This window comes from Hyperolius riggenbachi, chromosome 7 (assembly GCF_040937935.1).
Source record: "Hyperolius riggenbachi isolate aHypRig1 chromosome 7, aHypRig1.pri, whole genome shotgun sequence".
NCBI classification, from domain to species: Eukaryota; Metazoa; Chordata; class Amphibia; order Anura; family Hyperoliidae; genus Hyperolius; species Hyperolius riggenbachi.
This window is the reverse complement of record NC_090652.1, coordinates 230,511,455-230,530,297: the sequence shown is the minus strand read 5'-3', so window position 1 is coordinate 230,530,297 and position 18,843 is coordinate 230,511,455. Positions and strand designations below refer to the sequence as shown.

The 18,843-nt window shown below is 40.8% G+C and overlaps 1 protein-coding gene across 4 annotated transcripts in view; it reads left to right on the top strand.

Moving 5' to 3' along the window:
• Window positions 1–18,843, top strand: part of VWC2L (von Willebrand factor C domain containing 2 like) — a 322,575-nt gene that overhangs the window by 20,648 nt on the left and 283,084 nt on the right. For 3 of the 4 annotated variants that reach the window (XM_068246985.1, XM_068246984.1, XM_068246987.1), the window contains exon 2: window positions 5,965–6,419. In XM_068246985.1, coding sequence (XP_068103086.1) covers window positions 6,030–6,419 — 390 coding nt within the window. In that variant the 5' untranslated portion in view covers window positions 5,965–6,029. Of the gene's footprint in view, window positions 1–2,145; window positions 2,205–5,964; window positions 6,420–18,843 lie in introns of those variants that run through there. The other variant, XM_068246986.1, reaches the window with a different exon arrangement.

Below are 18,843 nucleotides of genomic sequence, written 5' to 3'. Positions count from 1 at the left end.
AAATATGCATGATATGAGACATGAGGGGATTGCAACTGCAGCTCTGAAAGTCTGAGCTGTAGGAAGCTAATATGGAAGAGGCTCTAAATAAGATACTTTAAAGGTGCCCATTAATAATACAATCTTGATTGTACAATTTTACCAAATATAGGTAGTAGAGGGAACTCAGTGAATGTACTTTGAAAGGATATGTTAGATAGCCCCTCTTATTAGATTGTGGTGGTGGTGAGTGTACAATTAAGATTATCATTAATGGGCACCTTTAAACCTCGTTACAGCTCGGACTTCCAGAGCTTCAGAATGTAATCTTCTCATAAAACTCTGAATGTCTCTTCTGTTCTTGTAGTCTCAGCAGCCAGATTGTGCTCAACCAAGCAGTGAACAAAGCCTCCCCAATATGTTGAAGGAAATCTATGATGAAATGAACCTCCTTAGCTGTAACCTTGAGTCAGGCTCGGGACAGAAATCTGCAGTTCAGAGCAGTAATCTCGAGTTGCATCCATCAGACGTATGGAATGTGCAGGGCTGCCGCAGATCTATCAAGCGTGATAATTTTAGGGTCTGAAAGCTTGTGAAAAAATTGCACCGCTTTTGGAAAAATAATCTGGAAATAACCATACCGCCAGGGGAGGTTAACTAAAGCATTTATACTTACGTGGGACTCCCTTCAGGCCCCTTTAGGTCATTGACTTCCTCACCGTCCTCAGTAAATATCTTTCTCAAGTTGCACTAGTCACGCTGTACTGTGCATGTGTGGCCCACCTGTGCGCATGCACCTCCATCTATTGCACAGGCACAGAATGCTCCAGGCAACGGGAGTGCAACAGGGGTGCGCAAGTAGGCAGGCTGCGCATGTGCAGTACAGCATTACTGAGCCGACTGGAGGGAGAGCCTGGGCCAGCCAGCATACGTTCGGAGTGGTCCGGGAGGACGGTGAGGGAGCTCAACGTCCTAAAGGGGGCTGAAGAAAGCCCCAGGTAAGTATAAATGCTTTAGTTGATTTCATCTCAGGTACACTTTAAGTAATGCAGCTGGACTGCATCACTTAAAAATGACTTAAAGGGAAACTGGAGCATGAGAGATATGGAGGCTGCCATGTTTATTTCCTTTTAAAGTGGGATTGTCACCATAAAAATCAAATTTCAACAACAACTGGTCTTAGTGTATTAAGTGATAAAGATGCTAATCCTGCATTCAAAACTTTTTCTGCTGTTATGGTTTGGAGTTATTACATACTTAAGAAGCACTGGCCCTTTAGTAGTCAGTGCCAAATGCTGGGGGGTCTTTTTATCTATAATATATTCCTCCTCTTCCCTTTATCTCTCTGCCTAGCTGCTTATCTGAAACACGATCCCCTGCTCACTTGTGTTTACAAGCAAGATTGAGGTGACTCAGCGATTGGAGGAGAAAAGAAAAAAGTAAAGGGCAGAAATTACATCAGGATTTAGCCTAAACTGTGGGCAAAGGACATGGTTCCCACCAGGAACAGAATTCTCTTCATTTACTATATAACATTCACTGAAATCAAAACGTGGACAGTACAATACATGTGTTATGTAAATAGATCAAATATTTATCTACTTATATATGTGTTTTTTTCCCCTGGCATAATATGGCTAATCCTACTGCTTTAAACAATACCAGTTGCCTGGCATCCTGCTGATCTCTGGTTGCAGTAGTGTCGGAATCACTCACCTGAAACAAGCATGCAGCTAATCTTGTCAGTTTTTGGCAGAAACATCTAATTTGCATGCTTATTCAGGGTTTATGGCTAAAAGAATTAGAGGCAGAGAGCTAGCAGGACTGCCAGGCAACTGGTGTTGTTTAAAGTGGACCTGAACTCTTGCACAGGACAGAAGAAAACCCTGTATGTATTTAGAGAGTTTAGCCTGTCTAATTCCCCCTCATCTGTGTCTAATCACAAGTTGTAATTTGATTTATCCCCTGTGTTACCTGACTTCCATGGCAGATAAGACAGATGAGCTCATTTGAAAGCACAGGATGTTAACAATCTGTCTGTTTCCATGAAAGCAGGAAGTAGACACACTGCTGATTTATTTCAGGACTTGTATCAGCTATAACAAAGAAATGTTTTTCTTTAAAGTTTAATATGTTGTTGTGTATCTTTTAGAGCTGAGAGGAAGTCCTGGGTTCAGGTCCGCTTTAAAAGAAAATAAATATGGCACTCGCATATCCCACTTCAGGTAACCTGTTGAAGCCTCCACTGATGCAACAATCATCACTGACTACCGAGCTTAGCTATAAGATATAGAACACTTAGATCTGGAGTAGACCTTTAAAACAAATAATTTCAATGAATGTGATTACAGTAAATTACACAAGCATATTGAAGAACAGCATTTTGAATATTTATTAGCATTACGTTTAGATTCTCTGTAACTCATGCTACCTGGTGGCAGATTTCATGCTTGGGTCTACAAACTGAGATACAACTGTGAGTATTTCATCCTCCTACAGACACCGTAATTATACCAAGATGAAACTATGGCATTTGCAATTGTTAATGTTAACTCAACCAAGTCATCTCTTACAATTATGCAGGGCTTTATTTATTAATCCTGCCTCCCCTGGTACATAAGAAGCATGACACCTTCAGATAAAGCTCTGCTACCTTACCATGTTACCTAGTTACTGTCAAGAGAATTACCATCAGAATGTGCTATATGAAAAAAGGTTTGTCTAGTAGAAGGCGGTAACTGCCTGTTATCTTTGCTGAAAAGAGCCGTGACACTCGGTGTGCTGCTCATATGCCCCTCACCTTTCAGTTCTGCTGATGGATTTTCCCCCAGGTATTAATGGAGCATTTTTACCTGTACACACCTTCAATACGTTTCACCTACGAGGATCATTCTCGATCCTTCAGGTGACACTGCTGGGAGTGAGCACTGTACATACATGTCACAGGGGTGTACCTGTGAGTTCTGTTTCTATGGAGAGGGGAGGTGGGACAAGAGCACAGCACACAATGGAGCAACTTATGGTTGGTGAGGTAAGGAGGAAAACGTTGGGCTCAGTGGAATGCCAGATATTTAAATAAGCTTAGGAAACACATTTGTAGTCCTTTTTGGTATACATACTGTAACACAGGAGATAGGTAGCAGTGGCTTATGCCTTCTGGGACAGGCAGACATGTATGTCTGAGATGACCAACACCACGCTTTATTTGTGCTGTGCAAACTATTTACAATTGTTTACAGTACATATAGGAATTAAGCATAAAAAACAAACCTTAAATTGTAATGAAAAAAAACAGAGGGGGAAGCCTCAGGATCCTAAAGAGGCTTTCCCTGTCCCCTGTGCCACCTTGATCCAGTGCTGGCACCCCCTGAAAATCCACCAACAAGCATGGGGAGAAGCCTTGTTAGGATCCAGAGGCCTCCCCTCCTCACGTAAGTACCTACAGGTGCACTTTTCTTTATTAAAAGTTTCCTTTAACACTGAGAAATCCTCTCTATACAACACAAGGCAAACACTGGTCTTGAACAAAAACAACCATTAAATATACAGTAGCAGTATTTATCAGCACAAATCACAACCTTCTAGCCCTGCTGTGTTGATCGGACTTTTATTTTCCAACCAAATCGTGCTCTCAGGAGAAAAGCCAAATTCTGGGGTGGATTTCCTTATTCACCTGAGCAGCCATCTCAAGGAGGAGTCCCTTAGCAGATCAGAATTTTACTGCAGATGAGAGAAATGTCAGACATACACCCTGTCACTTCTCCCACTGCAATGGTCACTGTGTGTGCGTGCGTGTGTGTGTGTGTTTTAACACTTTTGAGACCCTGAATTGAAAACACTCCACAAAGTTTTTCCTTGCTTTCTAGGAATTCAATATTGTTTCCGGATTTCCTTGTATACTCAAAATGTGTCTGAGCATTCTATTTCAACCACACTGTGTCCTCAATTATGTAGTTCCCTGGCGTACTATGGCCATGTAGCTTTGTGCTTCTCACTAACTACTAACAGAGACTGTGAGCTCGTACGACTGCTGTCGGAAATTATTGTATAGTCTATGGCTACTGGGGAAGACTGAAAGTGAACCCAAGGTGAAAATAAATTGATGAGATAAAAGATAATATTATCCTCTTACTCCTAAAATACTTTTTAAAGCATCCTATGGATTGCTTTTATATTTTTTTTACAAAGTAGGTTGAATGTTTTACAGTCTGTAATCAGTAGCAGCCTATTAAGTGTCCCAGAGTTAGAAAAAGGTAAATAGTTCATGCATTTTATCTCTCCCTGCCCTCAGAAGTTGTATTCTGTCAGGAAAACTTTTCTGTCTGTAATTTGCTTATCAGTGATGTTTACTACCTCGACAGGATACCAACAAGACAGAAGCTGTCACTTCCATGCCTAGAAATGAACTTTTCAGGCAGCAAAATAAGTAAAACAGCCTGGTTATTAATATGTTTTGCACTGTGCATACACATCTTTACCTTATCATGTCACATATCGCCTCGGGTACACTTGGAAAACCATGTTGACAATAAATATGAACTGCCTGTCACTGATCAAAATATCTCATAGAAAGCAAAACTGGCCTCAATCTCAGTCAAAAAGCACCATTGCTCCCATCCACCACACATAGTCCCCAGTGTCCAGTGTCGTAGCTAAGGAGTTGTGGGCCCCGATGCAAGTTTTACATTGGGGCCCCCCCAAGCACTTTATACATAACAATTGACACAGCGCACCAAAACCTGCCAATGGCAACCACAGTGTCAGAGGTGCAAGAAGGGGATGGGAAACAGTTTGTTAATGATTATCACTCTTAAAAGTATCTATAGAAGTGATGAGCACAGGACCAATAGAGAGCTAATACTGTAGATGAAGGAGGGCACTTCAGGGCCCCTCTGGCTCAAGGGCCCCGATGTGGTCGCAACCTCTGCAACCCCTATTGCTACGCCTCTGCCAGTGTCTGTAAGCAGCACAAGGTGTTCTCAGCATCTGTTGACCACATAAATGCCCCTTCAATATCCTTCAGCAGGTACGAGTGACCCTCAAACTCTCTCAACCTACACTTAGGTTTACACATTTTCCTCTATCTCTATTAATGTGCACACAGACTTCCAGTCTCTATCAGCAGGCACACATTTTTATCAGGAAACACAAATAGTCTTCCAAAGACTGTTAGCAGGCCCAGAGCAATGTGGGGGAGGGGGGTAAATACCTTCTGGCCCTTTTAGCCAATCTTCTCCCTGGAAGCCACATAGAGCGGACATAAACGTATGTCATAATATTTTCTGCAAAAAACAATGCGGTATAATATATGCTTTAATAATTACAAGTTAACTTTAAATGATTTATGATGGATGATCTACAGGAAAAATGCATAAAGTCTGCAAGTTAATTGCTATACATGACTAATATTAAAGCAAATCTGAAGCGAAAATAAACTTATGAGATTAAGAAACTGATGTGTACTACAGCTAATAAATAGAACATTAGTAACAAAGAAAGCAGCCTCATATTATTTTCCAGTACAGGAAGAGAAGAAAAAATGTCAGTTATCTATGCAAAAGAGCTTCTCTGAGCTATTCTACCCAACTTGGGTTGAATACAGTCCTATTTTCTGAAGCACTTAAACAGCCAAGAAACAGCGAGAGACAGCTTGAGATCAGGTTTTACTGCAGGAAAGTTCAAAGGGTCATAATTTCTGCTTTGTTTTATAGCTTAAAGGACAGAGTGTGGTTTTAAAACTGAAACTGTGACAGAATGTTGCAATGTAATATAAAAAAGCTATAATTCATAATAATATTCATTATTCATCCTACACAACCAATTAATGATATCATAAGTTGTTGTTTTTTTCGCTTCAGGTTTGCTTTTACCATACATAATGTAGTTATTTGGGTTGAGACAAATGACATTCTTGATTTATATAGCTGAATTGAACACTTTAATTGCTTTAACCAGTATTAAATTGTCATATTGTTTTGCTTTCAGCCCACATGGCAGAAGCTGGATCTAGTTCCTAGTGGAGAGGCCCACAATAAGCCTGACATTGGGGGATGGCTCTTCCTATCTCTACAGTCTCCATGATTCTCTTAGCGATCATGGCTTCAGCGTCATCCGCTTCTATCAATCAGGAGGATTATCCTGCCGATGAAGGAGAACAGGCATCCAGCAATGACAACCTCATATTTGATGACTACAGGGGAAAAGGCTGTGTGGATGACAGTGGATTTGTCTATAAGCTTGGGGAGAGATTTTTCCCAGGTCACTCTAACTGTCCTTGTATTTGTACAGAGGATGGACCTGTTTGTGATCAGCCAGAGTGCCCCAAAATTCATCCCAAATGCACTAAAGTGGAACACAATGGATGTTGTCCGGAGTGTAAGGAAGTAAAAAACTTTTGTGAATATCATGGGAAGACTTACAAAATCCTGGAGGAATTTAAGGTATGAGTACAACTTCTTGGTTCTGTCCATAGTATAGTTCAGTCCCTTACACACTCCTAAGAGTTCTGGTTCACCATGAGCTTACTGGGTAATCTGTAACTAGGTGTTTCAGGTCCTACCCCATGAAGCTATATTAATCCAGGTCATGTTATGTATTGTCTGTATGCATGTTGGATTAGTTTGGTTTTGTAATATTAACAAGCTGACACATAATTGTATTCCAGTGGTTCTGGAGGTGTGTTTAGCTGTCTGGGGCAACAATGAGATGATTTGCATATTCAGCATGATGCACTGTGGGAAACCTCAGAGCTCACTCCAACCAGAATAATGCCAAATACCTTCTGTTTTAAGATGCGTACACACGTCTGGTTTTCCCAAACGACTGGTCGTTTGGACGTCAAATCGGGCGTGTGTACAAACGGTCGTTCAGCTGATAATGCTGGTTTTGACGGATCCACTTGGCGGATCAGTCAAAATCAGTCTTATCAGCCGAACGGTCGTTTGTACATACGCCCGATTTGATGTCCAAATGACCAGTCTCAACAACCAGTCGTTTGGGAAAATCAGACATGTGTACACACCTCACATTTTAAGAAGGAGGCCAGGAATTATATCTTCCATATTTCTTTCATGATATACAGTATTTGCTGTAAGCTTGTGTGATCATAATGGGACATTCCATTCTCTGTGTAGGAGAGGAGGGAATAGTTATGTAAATCACTCTTTCCTTTGTGCCACTTGAGATATTTTTTTGCCTACTGTCAGTTCCTACCACATGTGTCCCCTGCTCTGTATAGCAACAGTTGTCAGGAAATCATCAATATCTGTGAGGACAGCAACTAATTTTGTGTTTTACCACAATATTCATCTATTTCAACCAACCAATCAGGCACCATCAGATCAGGAGTAGAAATCAGGCACATATCCCATAATCATATGCTATAGAAATTGAGGTTGCTTGGGACCTTTAAGGAGTTAAGGTAGCCATACACTGGTCGATTTGCCATTAGATCGACCAGCTGACAGATCCCATTCTGATCGAATCTGATCAGAGAGGGATCGTATGGCTGCCTTTACTGCAAACAGATTGTGAATCGATTTCAGCCTGAAACCGATCACAATCTGTTGAGCTGCTCCTGCCGCCTGTCCCCCCCCCCCCCCCCCCCCCGTATACATTACCTGATGCTGGCTCCCGGGCATCTTCTCCGCGCTGCACGGCTCTGTTCCGGCTCCATCCCAGCGCTTCCTGTGTCACTCCGTGACCAGGAAGTTCAAATATTCAAATAGAGCGCCCTCTGTTTGAACTTCCTGGTCACTGCAGTGACACAGGAAGCGCCGGGATGGAGCCGGAACAGAGCCGTGCAGCGCGGAGAAGATGCCCGGGAGCCAGCGACGCGCTCCCTACCCGCGGGCGATCAAGGGTAATTTCCCGCACGGCGCAATCGACGGACTGATCCGATTTCGGGAGGAAATCGGATCGGCGGGTGCGTTTACCGCGAACGATTGGCAGCAGATTCGATCCCAGGATCGAATCTGCTGTCGAAACGGCCCCGAATCGGGCCAGTGTATGGCCACCTTTACAATCAAAAGAAAATATACTGTATGATCCAATCAAGAGAAAATATACTGCATAAAAGAAGGAGTTAATGAGTGACCGATGGAATTTATTTAATTGATTATTAATCAATTCCCTACAAGAACAATATATTTCCCATTTGCTGTTTGCTCATTTAAAGTCTCCAACATCCTCAGCACAAGTCCAGCACAATATTTTCCAGAGGTGCACATGTACTCCAACCAGTATGTTAAAGTAACCTTATCACCACTTTAGTGTAGTTAAACTACTGACAGGGTCTTTTATTGTGTAACGGGATCCCTTCATACACCCGTAGGCCGAGTGCACACCAAAAACCTCTAGCAGATCCGCAAAATGCTAGAGGTTTTTGAAGCAGATTTTCAGAGCGATTCTAGGCATGTTTAGAGAGGTTTCCTAAACATGCCTAGCATTTTTGTGTAGCAGATTTCATAAATGGTTACAGTAAAGCTGTTTCTGAACAGCTTCTGTAACAAAAACGCTTGGAAAACCGCTGTGATCTAGCGTTTTTCTAAGCGGTTTCAGCTTTTCCTATACTGTTTACATTGAGGCAGAAACGCATCTACAAACCGCAAAAATGTTGCAGGAGCCACGTTTGCTAAAAACCTCAAACCGCTGGTGTGCACCATCCCATTGAGATACATTAGCCAAGTGTTTTCACAGATGGCATTTGAAAACGCTACCAAAAACGCTTGGTATGCACCACGCCTCAATCATATTCTGAGGAAAAAAATAACACGCCTTCAAGTCTTTAACAGACATTTTTTTTTACAAAACATTTTTATTTGTGGTTATCAAACAGATAAAATGGTACAACGCCGATATGGAGTACCTGTCATCTTATAAGACCACAATTTTTAAGAAAAAATTCAACAGATATTTTAAAAGCCACTCCATTCTGTGTGAACAACATCTATTTGACAAAAAAAAGAACCCAGTTCATATACCGTACTTTTATACTAAAGACCTACTATACAGGGTCTTATTAGAAACTGCCCATGGATATAGACATCATTGGCCAATTTACCAGATGATCTTTTGGTGTCAAACAATTATCCCATGGGACAGTTTGATGAACACATCAACAGAAATCTTCAAGTGTGCTCAAAATGCTCTGTGACAGACATCAAAGGCGTTTGTCACACATGAGTGCGTGTTATCGTTCATTTACTGGCAGCGACACCACAAGTTATACCCAGATTGCTTGTATGGCTAGCAAATGTCATGAAGGGTAAAGCTAACCTTACAATTTATCTGTGAGGTAGCCAAGCCAGCAGGCCAAATCAAAGTATGTACTAACCCTCATATAGCATGTATCTTAACATATAGGTATATTTATAAATAATACAAATATTAAAATAAATAATAATAATAATGATGATGATGATGATGATGATAATTATTATCATTATTATATTCTTTAGCCACTTTACCCCCACGCGTACAGATTTCTCCGTTCCTTTTTCCATCCTTTCACCACCAGGGAGAGAAATCCGTACTTTTCGCGCTCCCTCCGCTGCCTGCGCTCCCGCTCGCTCTAGCGGGCACTCCCGCTCGTAAACACGCCGCCGGCCGCTCGCCCGGAGATCAATGAACGGGAAAATCTAAGCCCCGCAATGATCCGCTGCTTCTCCGATAAGCAGCGCGATCATTGTGAAAAAAAAAGCTTTCCCAGCCTCCTAGTACTTCCTGCAAGCGTCCGGAAGGACGCTTGCAGGTTGCATTAAACAAAAAGTTACTGTTGCCATCTTGTGGCCAAATAGTAAAACTACACCCTAAAGCATTTTTCACAAACAAATAAATTAGTTTTACACAAAAAATTAACTCCTTACCTCCCACACTCCCCAATTATATATTTTTTGTAATAAAAAAAAAAATACAATTAAAAAAAATGCGTAAATAGTTATCTTAGGGACTGAACTTTTTAAATATTTATGTCGAGAGGGTTACATTCAGCGCAGTGGCTGAATGGAGTAATGGTTAAGGGCTCTGCCTCTGACACAGGAGACCTGGGTTCGAATCTCGGCTCTGCCTGTTCAGTAAGCCAGCACCTATTCAGTAGGAGACCTTTGGCAAGTCTCCCTAACACTGCTACTGCCTATAGAGCGCGTCCTAGTGGCTGCAGCTCTGGCGCTTTGAGTCCGCCAGGAGAAAAGCGCGATATAAGTGTTCTGTGTCTGTCTGTCTGACTTTATAAACTATGGACTTGTAATTAGGGATGGACGCAAAACTGAAAAAAATGCACCTTTATTTCCAATTAAAATATTGGCGCCAAACATTGTGATAGGGACATAATTTAAATGGTTTTATAACCGGGACAAATGGGCAAATACATTTCATGGGTTTTAATTACAGTAGCATGCATTATTTAAAAACTATAAAGGCCAAAAACTGAAAAATAATACATTTTTTCCCACATTTTTTCCTATTTTCCCATTAAAACACATTTAGAATAAAATAACTCTTGGCATAATGTCCCACCTAAAGAAAGCCTAATTGGTGGCGAAAAAAACAAGATATAGTTCATTTCATTGCGATAAGTAATAATAAAGTTATAGACAAATGAATGGAAGGAGCGCTAAAAGGTGAAAATTGCTCAGGTGGTCAAGGGGTAAAACCCCTCAATTGGGAAATGGTTAGATATTTTTTTTCTACAATGCTTTGTTATGGAAGGATTAGGGGGATAGAAGCAGAACCGGATCATCCACATGGCACCTTAGGCAGGTGCCTGGGGCCTCGCAAGTGTCAAGGGGCCTGATTGACCCCAGCCTCCACCAAATCTTATCAAAAAAGCCATGTGGCTAGGAGGTGTGGACCAATGCCACTATCATGGCTTGGGCCCCATTTCACTTTAATCCGTCCCCGGCTAGAAGGCAAGGCAAGGCAAGGCTAAGCTACTATACTGTCAAACAATGCTGATTAGTGCAGTGTTGCTTTTTATTAGATGTTGCTGATTCCCAGTCTACCTGCATACTTCAAACGTTCAATTTGGCATTTCTTGAAAGGAGCCCGTATTGAGAAGAAATTGGAAAGTACCTTCTTTGCCTGACTTTTGTGTTGGCTACTCTGCCTATAAGACTCTATACATTACTGCCCCAGAACATGTATGCAGATCAGATGTTCTCACTCACTGTGTCCCAAGCTAACTGCAAGCTTGCTGCTGGTATTTGGCTTGGAAACTGCTAAGTAAAGATGTACAGCCTTTACATGCTTTTAAAATCAGGAAATATTCAAAGTCTTATGCGGTATTGATAATATTTTAAAAGCATGCTCATTAGAAAGAAGAAACTAAAGAAAACATAACAATAAAAGTTAACTTTGGATGACCATGGAAAATGGCATCATATACTGCTTGCAATTGTGGCCGTGCCATAATGAGAATAGCCAGAGGGCTTCTACTGTATGCTGTGTTCCTTTCTCTGCATGCCTAGTTTATATACAGATTGTATCATTCTTCAACAGTGCTCCTTTGAAAAAGACCTTGAGACTGGTTACCTAGGAAAAATCAACAATATAACAAAATAAAGGCCACACTCCTATGTGATATTATGCAAGATTCTTTATTGATACACAAATATCTAAAACATATGCAAAACCTGCTCTGCTGTAAAGGCTGTAGTCTGACTACATCCACTCAAACACACAACCACACACCAAGTTACAGAATGCAATGCTGCAGCGCATAGATTACTGTGGTGTTGTATACAATACAATGTATAATAGAGCCTGTCTTTATGTAGATAGACCCTAAGAGTACTCCCAGGATAATAACCAGCCCAGACGGCCACCATCCACTCTGGACCAACTGATATCCAGTTCATCAGGCTCATTTCACATAACAGGTTAAAGAGGAACTCCAGTGAAAATTATGTAATAAAACAGTGCTTCATTTTTACAATAATTATGTTAAATGATTTAGTCAGTATTTGCCCCTTGGAAAATCTTTTAAATCCCTGCTTTACATTCTGACATTTATCACATGGTGACATTTTTACTGCTGGCAGGTGATGTAGCTGCTGCTTGCTTTTTGGCAGTTGGAAACAGCTGTGAACAGCTATTTCCCACAATGCAACAAAGTTCACAGACAGGAAACTTCCAGGACCATGATCCTCAGAGTTTTTTGTGGAAGGGCTTTCACCACAATATCAGCCACACAGAGCCCCCTGATGATCCGTTTGTGAAAAGGAATAGGTGTCTCATGTAAAAGGGGGTATCAGCTACTGATTGGGATGAAGTTCAATTCTTGGTCATGGTTTCTCTTTAAGTCACTGACCTCCATAGCACTGCAGTGCAATCACATCGAAAGAGTGTACTTAGCTTTTTTCAGGTTTATTTCAGCCAGCCAGTCACAATGAACTCAGCATGACCTGCACTAGGTCAAAGCCCTTCTAGCAGGAGTAAGTCCTATAACTCAATGTCTCACTGTCATCATTAACCACTTTACCCCCGCCCGTACGAATTTCTCTGTCCCTTTTTCCATCCTTTAACCCCCAGGGACGGAGAAATCCGTACTTTCCGCGCTCCCGCCGCTGCCCGCTCGCTCTTCCCGCGGGTAAATCCGCCGCCGGCCGCTCGCCCGGAGATCAATGAACGGAAAAATCCATTCCCGTTCGTTGATCTAAGCCCCACAATGATCCGCTGCTTTTCCGCTAAGCAGCGCGATCATTGTGAAAAAAAAAAAAAAACTTTCCCAGCCTCCTACTACAAAAAGTTACTGGTGCCATCTTGTGGCCAAATAGTAAAACTACACCCTAAACATTTTTCACATACAAATTAATTAGTTATACACAAAAATATAACTCATTACCTCCCACACTCCCCATTTTTTTTTGTAATAAATTTTTTTTTTAAAAATTTACAATTAAAAAAAATACATAAATAGTTACCTTAGGGACTGAACTTTTTAAATATTTATGTCAGGAGGGTACAACACTGTTACTTTATAAACTATGGGCTTGTAATTAGGGATGGACGCAAAACTGAAAAAAATGCACCTTTATTTCCAAATAAAATATTGGTGCCAAACATTGTGATAGGGACATAATTTAAACGGTTTTATAACCGGGACAAAAGGGCAAATAAATTTCATGGGTTTTAATTACAGTAGCATGCATTATTTAAAATCCATAATGGCCGAAAACTGAAAAATAATTAATTTTTTCCCACATTTTTCCTATTTTCCCATTAAAACATATTTAGAATAAAATCATTCTTGGCATAATGTCCCACCTAAAGAAAGCCTAATTGGTGGCGGAAAAAAACAAGATATAGTTCATTTCATTGTGATAAGTAATGATAAAGTTATAGACAAATGAATGGAAGGAGCGCTGAAAGGTGAACATTGCTCTGGTGGTCAGGGGGTAAAACCCCTCAGTGGTGAAGTGGTTAAGAACCACGCTGAAAATGCTGGCAGGGATCATCAATTCAGATCAGGAGCCATTGTAGAGCGCTCACATAGGGGTGGGGATTACGTATTTTGCATGCAGATTGCATACTTCATCAGAACCAATCGCTTTCCTAGGAAAAGTCACCTTATGCAAGCTCCAGGGCTGCCTGTAGTAATAAAAAGTATTATTAATTGGTAAAAAAAAAAAATTAATATTTTTTCAGGTTTATTTACTAAAGATGGAGAACACTGGAGAATTTAAAGAGGAACTTCAGCCTAAACAAACATACTGTCATTAAGTTACATTAGTTATGTTAATTAAAATAGATAGGTAATATAATCTCTTACCCACCCGGTTTTAAAAGAACAGGCAAATGTTTGTGATTTCATGGGGCAGCCATCTTTTTGGTTGAAAGGAGGTGACAGGGAGCATGAGACACAGTTCCAACTGTCCTGTGTCCTGATCACCCCTCCCAGTTGCTAGGCAACGAGAACAACAACATCAAAAATCCCATCATGCTTTGAACAGCATCAGGGAAAAAATGTCCGGGCAGTTTTCTGTGATGGGACGGAGCTTAGCTTCTATGCAGCTAAAAATTAGGCTTCGGTAAGAAAAACAAAGTTCTGATGCTGTGAAACTGTTAAAGAAACACCAAGCCTTTTCAGTGCTGCTGAGTAGATTTTCGGTCTGGAGGTTCACTTTAAGTGATTGGGCAAACTTGGACAGGGTTTCTTTTTCTTTTTTAATTAAAGTGTATGCTTATCCATTATCTGGGTCATTTTTGAATATAGCGAAGATTTCTATAAGTCTTGTAAAGAAGGAAACCTGTAAGATGATTCTCTGGCACACCTCCAGTTACACACCTGTCACACCCCTTGTTACAGGGCCATTTCTGGCCTTTTAAACATCCAAGGAAAAGCAGCTGTTGCTTACCTCCCTACCCCCTAAAGCTTATGAATGGAAAGTCTGTAGCCTACATGAATTGGCTTTGCAGACAACAATAATAGTCTATAAAGGACATATGTATTATAACCACATTCACTCAACAAATCATTGCTATAAATGTTAAGAAAAGTGTGCAGCCACTTTAGAAAAAAAAATACTGTTTGTGAAAAGCATGGGTCTTTACAGGTTGGAAAATTGTTCTGGAATGTAAAACTCTATTTTACTTATTTTTTTTATATAATAGTGCTACCTATAATCTGAAATGACCCAGGTCTGATTTGAAAACTTTTAAAAAACTTCCACTGAAGATTTGCTGGACCTCTTATGCTCTCCAGTGTTCTCCAATCTTAATAATCAGTCTCACTATGATATAAAAGCAGTTTACACTTACAGACCTTCAGTGTAAGTTATTTCTGCTTCAGTGCAGGTCTGCCAGTATGACCAACATTAATATGTTATTATTAGATATGGTTCCCATATAGCTTTTTTTTCAGTTTGTATTCTGTAATAATTAAAATGCTTAAGCTAGTCTAGCTGGGGTCATGACCACAATTATGCTGGAGCCTCCCGCAATCATGCTAAGATCAATGCCAGTTAGCTAGAGAATGGACAGTTCTCCCTGCAGTGTTAATGACATCACTCCCAGCATGTCTCTGTGAGGCATAGGCATAATCATAAGATCATGACCCCAGCAAGAGTCATTTCAGTATTATTTCAAATAAGACCAAAATGCACAGAAACAGTTAACATGTACCAATGTGAGTACAGTTGCACACATGCTGTCAGGTACCTTTTAAGACTATTGCAAACTGTCAACTGTTTGAGTAAGGCCCCTTTTACACTTACTGTGCCACAGCGCAGTACTTCCCCTGCTGTGGCTCATCGCAGCAGCCATTAAAATGAATAGGACATGACACATTGCCTGCGGTGCAATACAATGCGATGGAAGTGCTCCATGTGCCTCTGAAGTCCTGCACAAGCTGCAGTGCGATATTGTGGTAATCCCAGAAGTGCACTGAAACTCGCATGTTATTTTATTGTCTTTGTTTTGTCGCACCATGGCTATTACGCATGGTGTGACTTTTTGCCTGAGGTGCAGTTGGTCCAAATTGCACCACTTTTGCAGCACACCAGCATAAAAAGACTCTGGCTCAAATGCAATTCACTTTTTCTCCTGAGTCTTCTCCTGAGTGATATTTTTAAACTTTTGTCAACAAAAATGCCTTTTAAATCACCATCAAGCAAGAAAATACTTAAAATAGTTTTGGTAGCCCTTTTCCACCTACCGGTACTTTTTGGTACTTTTCCAAATGCAGAGTACTTAAAAGTTATCCTTAATAGAATATTTGTACAAGAAAAACGCAGAACCCATCTGCAAGCCAAAGCACTCAATGAGTCATGTATATAGAAAAATAAGAAAACATTTATTATTTCCATTAAAACTCCCTATATGGGATAAATCAATTAGCATGCATATACACCTCAAAATAGCACATTAAAAAGGAGGAAAAATACAACGGTCTGTAAGCCCACTCAGCATGCCATGAAAATGGCCACCTGGATGTAATAAAGTCCCCTTAGTACAGAAAGAACCACATTCTTGCCTGTATAGGCATCAATGGTTATTATATCACGTAGACGGCATGGCTTGACATTAGTGGCTGGTTATGATGCAAATGCCAGAAGCATATCAGTTCACTCGTGAACTCGTGGTAGTATGTACATTGCATTTGTAAAGATTCATGTATGAACTGATTCTGATGCAGACCAGTATAGATTCCACTGCCTGTTATAATCAGATATCAGCTGTAAACAACTGCAGATGTCCAATCGCAACATCCATGTGAATATTCATAAAGCAAAAAAAGAAAGTTCCAGCATAATGCAATGGCTGTTGTTATAGCTACCACTCCTGGTAGCTACTCTATCCTTAATAGAAGATGAAAATGATCTCCTAGGAGAAAGCTTTAGAGAAAAAGTTAATTGCATATAGATATAGGCCCCTATATCTTAACTCACAGCCATGCTTTGAAGTTAATGCAAGCAAAGCACTACAAAAACAGGGAAATAGGATGTGTGGCATAGTTTTATGCAAGCACTGAGCTCCATAAGATTTAATTAAAAATGAAAACACTGAAAAGCTTTTAGAAATGCACCTAAGAAAGCAAATGTACACAAGCCTTGAAAGTTAAAATAACTATCAACTTCTATTAATCATCTAGTAAGCCTCTAACATACTGTAGATAAATCACACCCGAATTGCCACAACCAAGTAATGACGTTTGAATACATTTGGCACAATTAACCGGTTCAGCGCCGCAGTGCCGAAAATCTCATGCATCCGAGCAACGTTCACCTCCCATTCATTCGCCTATAACTTTATTGCTACTTATCACAATGAATTGATCTATAGCTTGTTTTTTCCGCCACCAATTAGGCTTTCTGTGGGTGATACATTTTGCTAAGAGCCACTTTACTGTAAATGCATTTTAACAGGAAGAAAAGAAAAAAACGGAAAAAATTCATTATTTCTCAGTTTTTGGCCATTATAGTTTGAAATTAATATACGCTACCGTAATTAAAACGCATGTATTTTATTTGCCCATCTGTCCCGGTTATTACACCATTTAAACGATGTCCCTATCACAATTTATGGTGCCGATATTTCATTTAGAAATAAAGGTGCATTTTTTCAATTTGCGTCCATCACTATTTATAAGCTTATAACTTTAAATAATATAATAACATATTCTCTTGACATGCATATTTAAAAAGTTCAGACCCTTGGGTAACTATTTATGTTGTTTTTGTTTTTGTTTTTTAATTGGTTTTTTTTTTTTTTTTTATAAAAAAAGTGTATGTGGGTAATTTTTGGTGTGGGAGGGAAACTGCTAATTTTAAATGTAAAATAATGTTTTTTTTTTTATCAAAAATGTATGTGGGTGCAGTTTACTATTTGGCCACAAGATGGCCACAGTGAAAAAAGTCCTAGATGCGAACCAGCTCGCATCTAGGAACTAAAATGCTGAGGAGTTGTTTCCTGGGGGAAGAAATACCGCGCTCTCTGGAGAGAAAGCGTCGGTATTTCTGCGGGGAAGTTAGATCGGTGAATGGGAATTATATTCCCATTCACTGATCGGGGGGCTAGCGGCGGGCAGCGGGAGCGCGCGCGGGGGCGCCCGATCGCGCGCACGAGCCGGCGGCAGCACCAGTGCCTATCTGGACGAGGAAACTCGTCCAGATAGGCCGAACTGGTTAAGTAATTTAGTTCTGTTGCTATTTGTGACAATTAAATATTTGTAATCTATATATGAGGTGTGGTCAGTGTGCACTGCATATTCCACCCTTCTTTGTCTCTGCCCAGAAAGAGAAATGCTCAGTGAGATGTTCATTTTTGGAACTGGATGCAAATGGTGTTGCATTTTGTATGCAGCTTTGTACTGGGCCGTTACAAATCATTAAGAACCATATTTAATTAGTTCAACTTCAAGCTGCATACAAAATGCAACAACATTTGAATGAAGTAAGAAACAGCATCTCATTGATTGAAAGAGACTCTTTCATCACCGAGCAGTGCTGCAGTCCTTTGGGTCTTGATCACATGTCATAACATGCGATCGGGACCCAGAACAGGATATCGGCATTGCAGCTCAATGGGTTAAGGAAGAGGAGAGCTGAACCAGCGTCCGGCACAGGTAAATATGAAAGGGCTTCCTGCGCCAGCTCTGCATTAGGCAGCTAGAGTCTGCCCTGCCCCAAATTATGTATTGCGAGATAACTTGGGCAGGGCTGCTAAAAAGTTAAAGGTGGTGCGATATAAGGGCCATGTAGCTGTTAGGTGTGTCACATGACATATATTACACACTGCTCCACTGTACTAATACTCTGCATATTGGGGGGGGGGGTCTAGGAGCTAATTGTGGGGCAAGGGGTCGTAGAGGTTGGGGAGACTGGGCACCAATTTTGGGGCACTGTGTTGTTGAAAGATGGGATGACTGGGGTCTAAATGGATAGCACTGTGTTGTTAGGAATTCAGGAGTAATATTGGTCAATGGTTACTATGGGAGGAAGGAATTTATACTGGCCAAATTTGTTATAAAGAAAAAAATGGGGCTTATATTCAGGGGTGCAGCTAAGGTTCTGGTGGTCCCAAGCAGTCCATAACTTGAGGCCCCCATTCATGAAAGAAGCGTGCCGCGGTGAAAAAAATAGGCAGCCCCACCACAAAACAAGGTGGAAAAATGGGTGTGGTCAAAACATGATGTGAGAGGAGCCGAATACTATCAGTTTCTAGCCTAAATTGTACCCAGGGCGAGGGTGTAAAATGCCCCCCCCCCCCCCCCCCCGTGGAGACAGGCACCCCCAGTATAGGTAGCCCATATAGCTGCCCCCAGTATAGGTTAGATAGGTAGGTGCCCACAGTATTGGCTAGATAGGACAGTGCCCACAGTATAGGTTAGATAGGTAGGTGCCCGCAGTATAGGCTAGATGGGTAAGT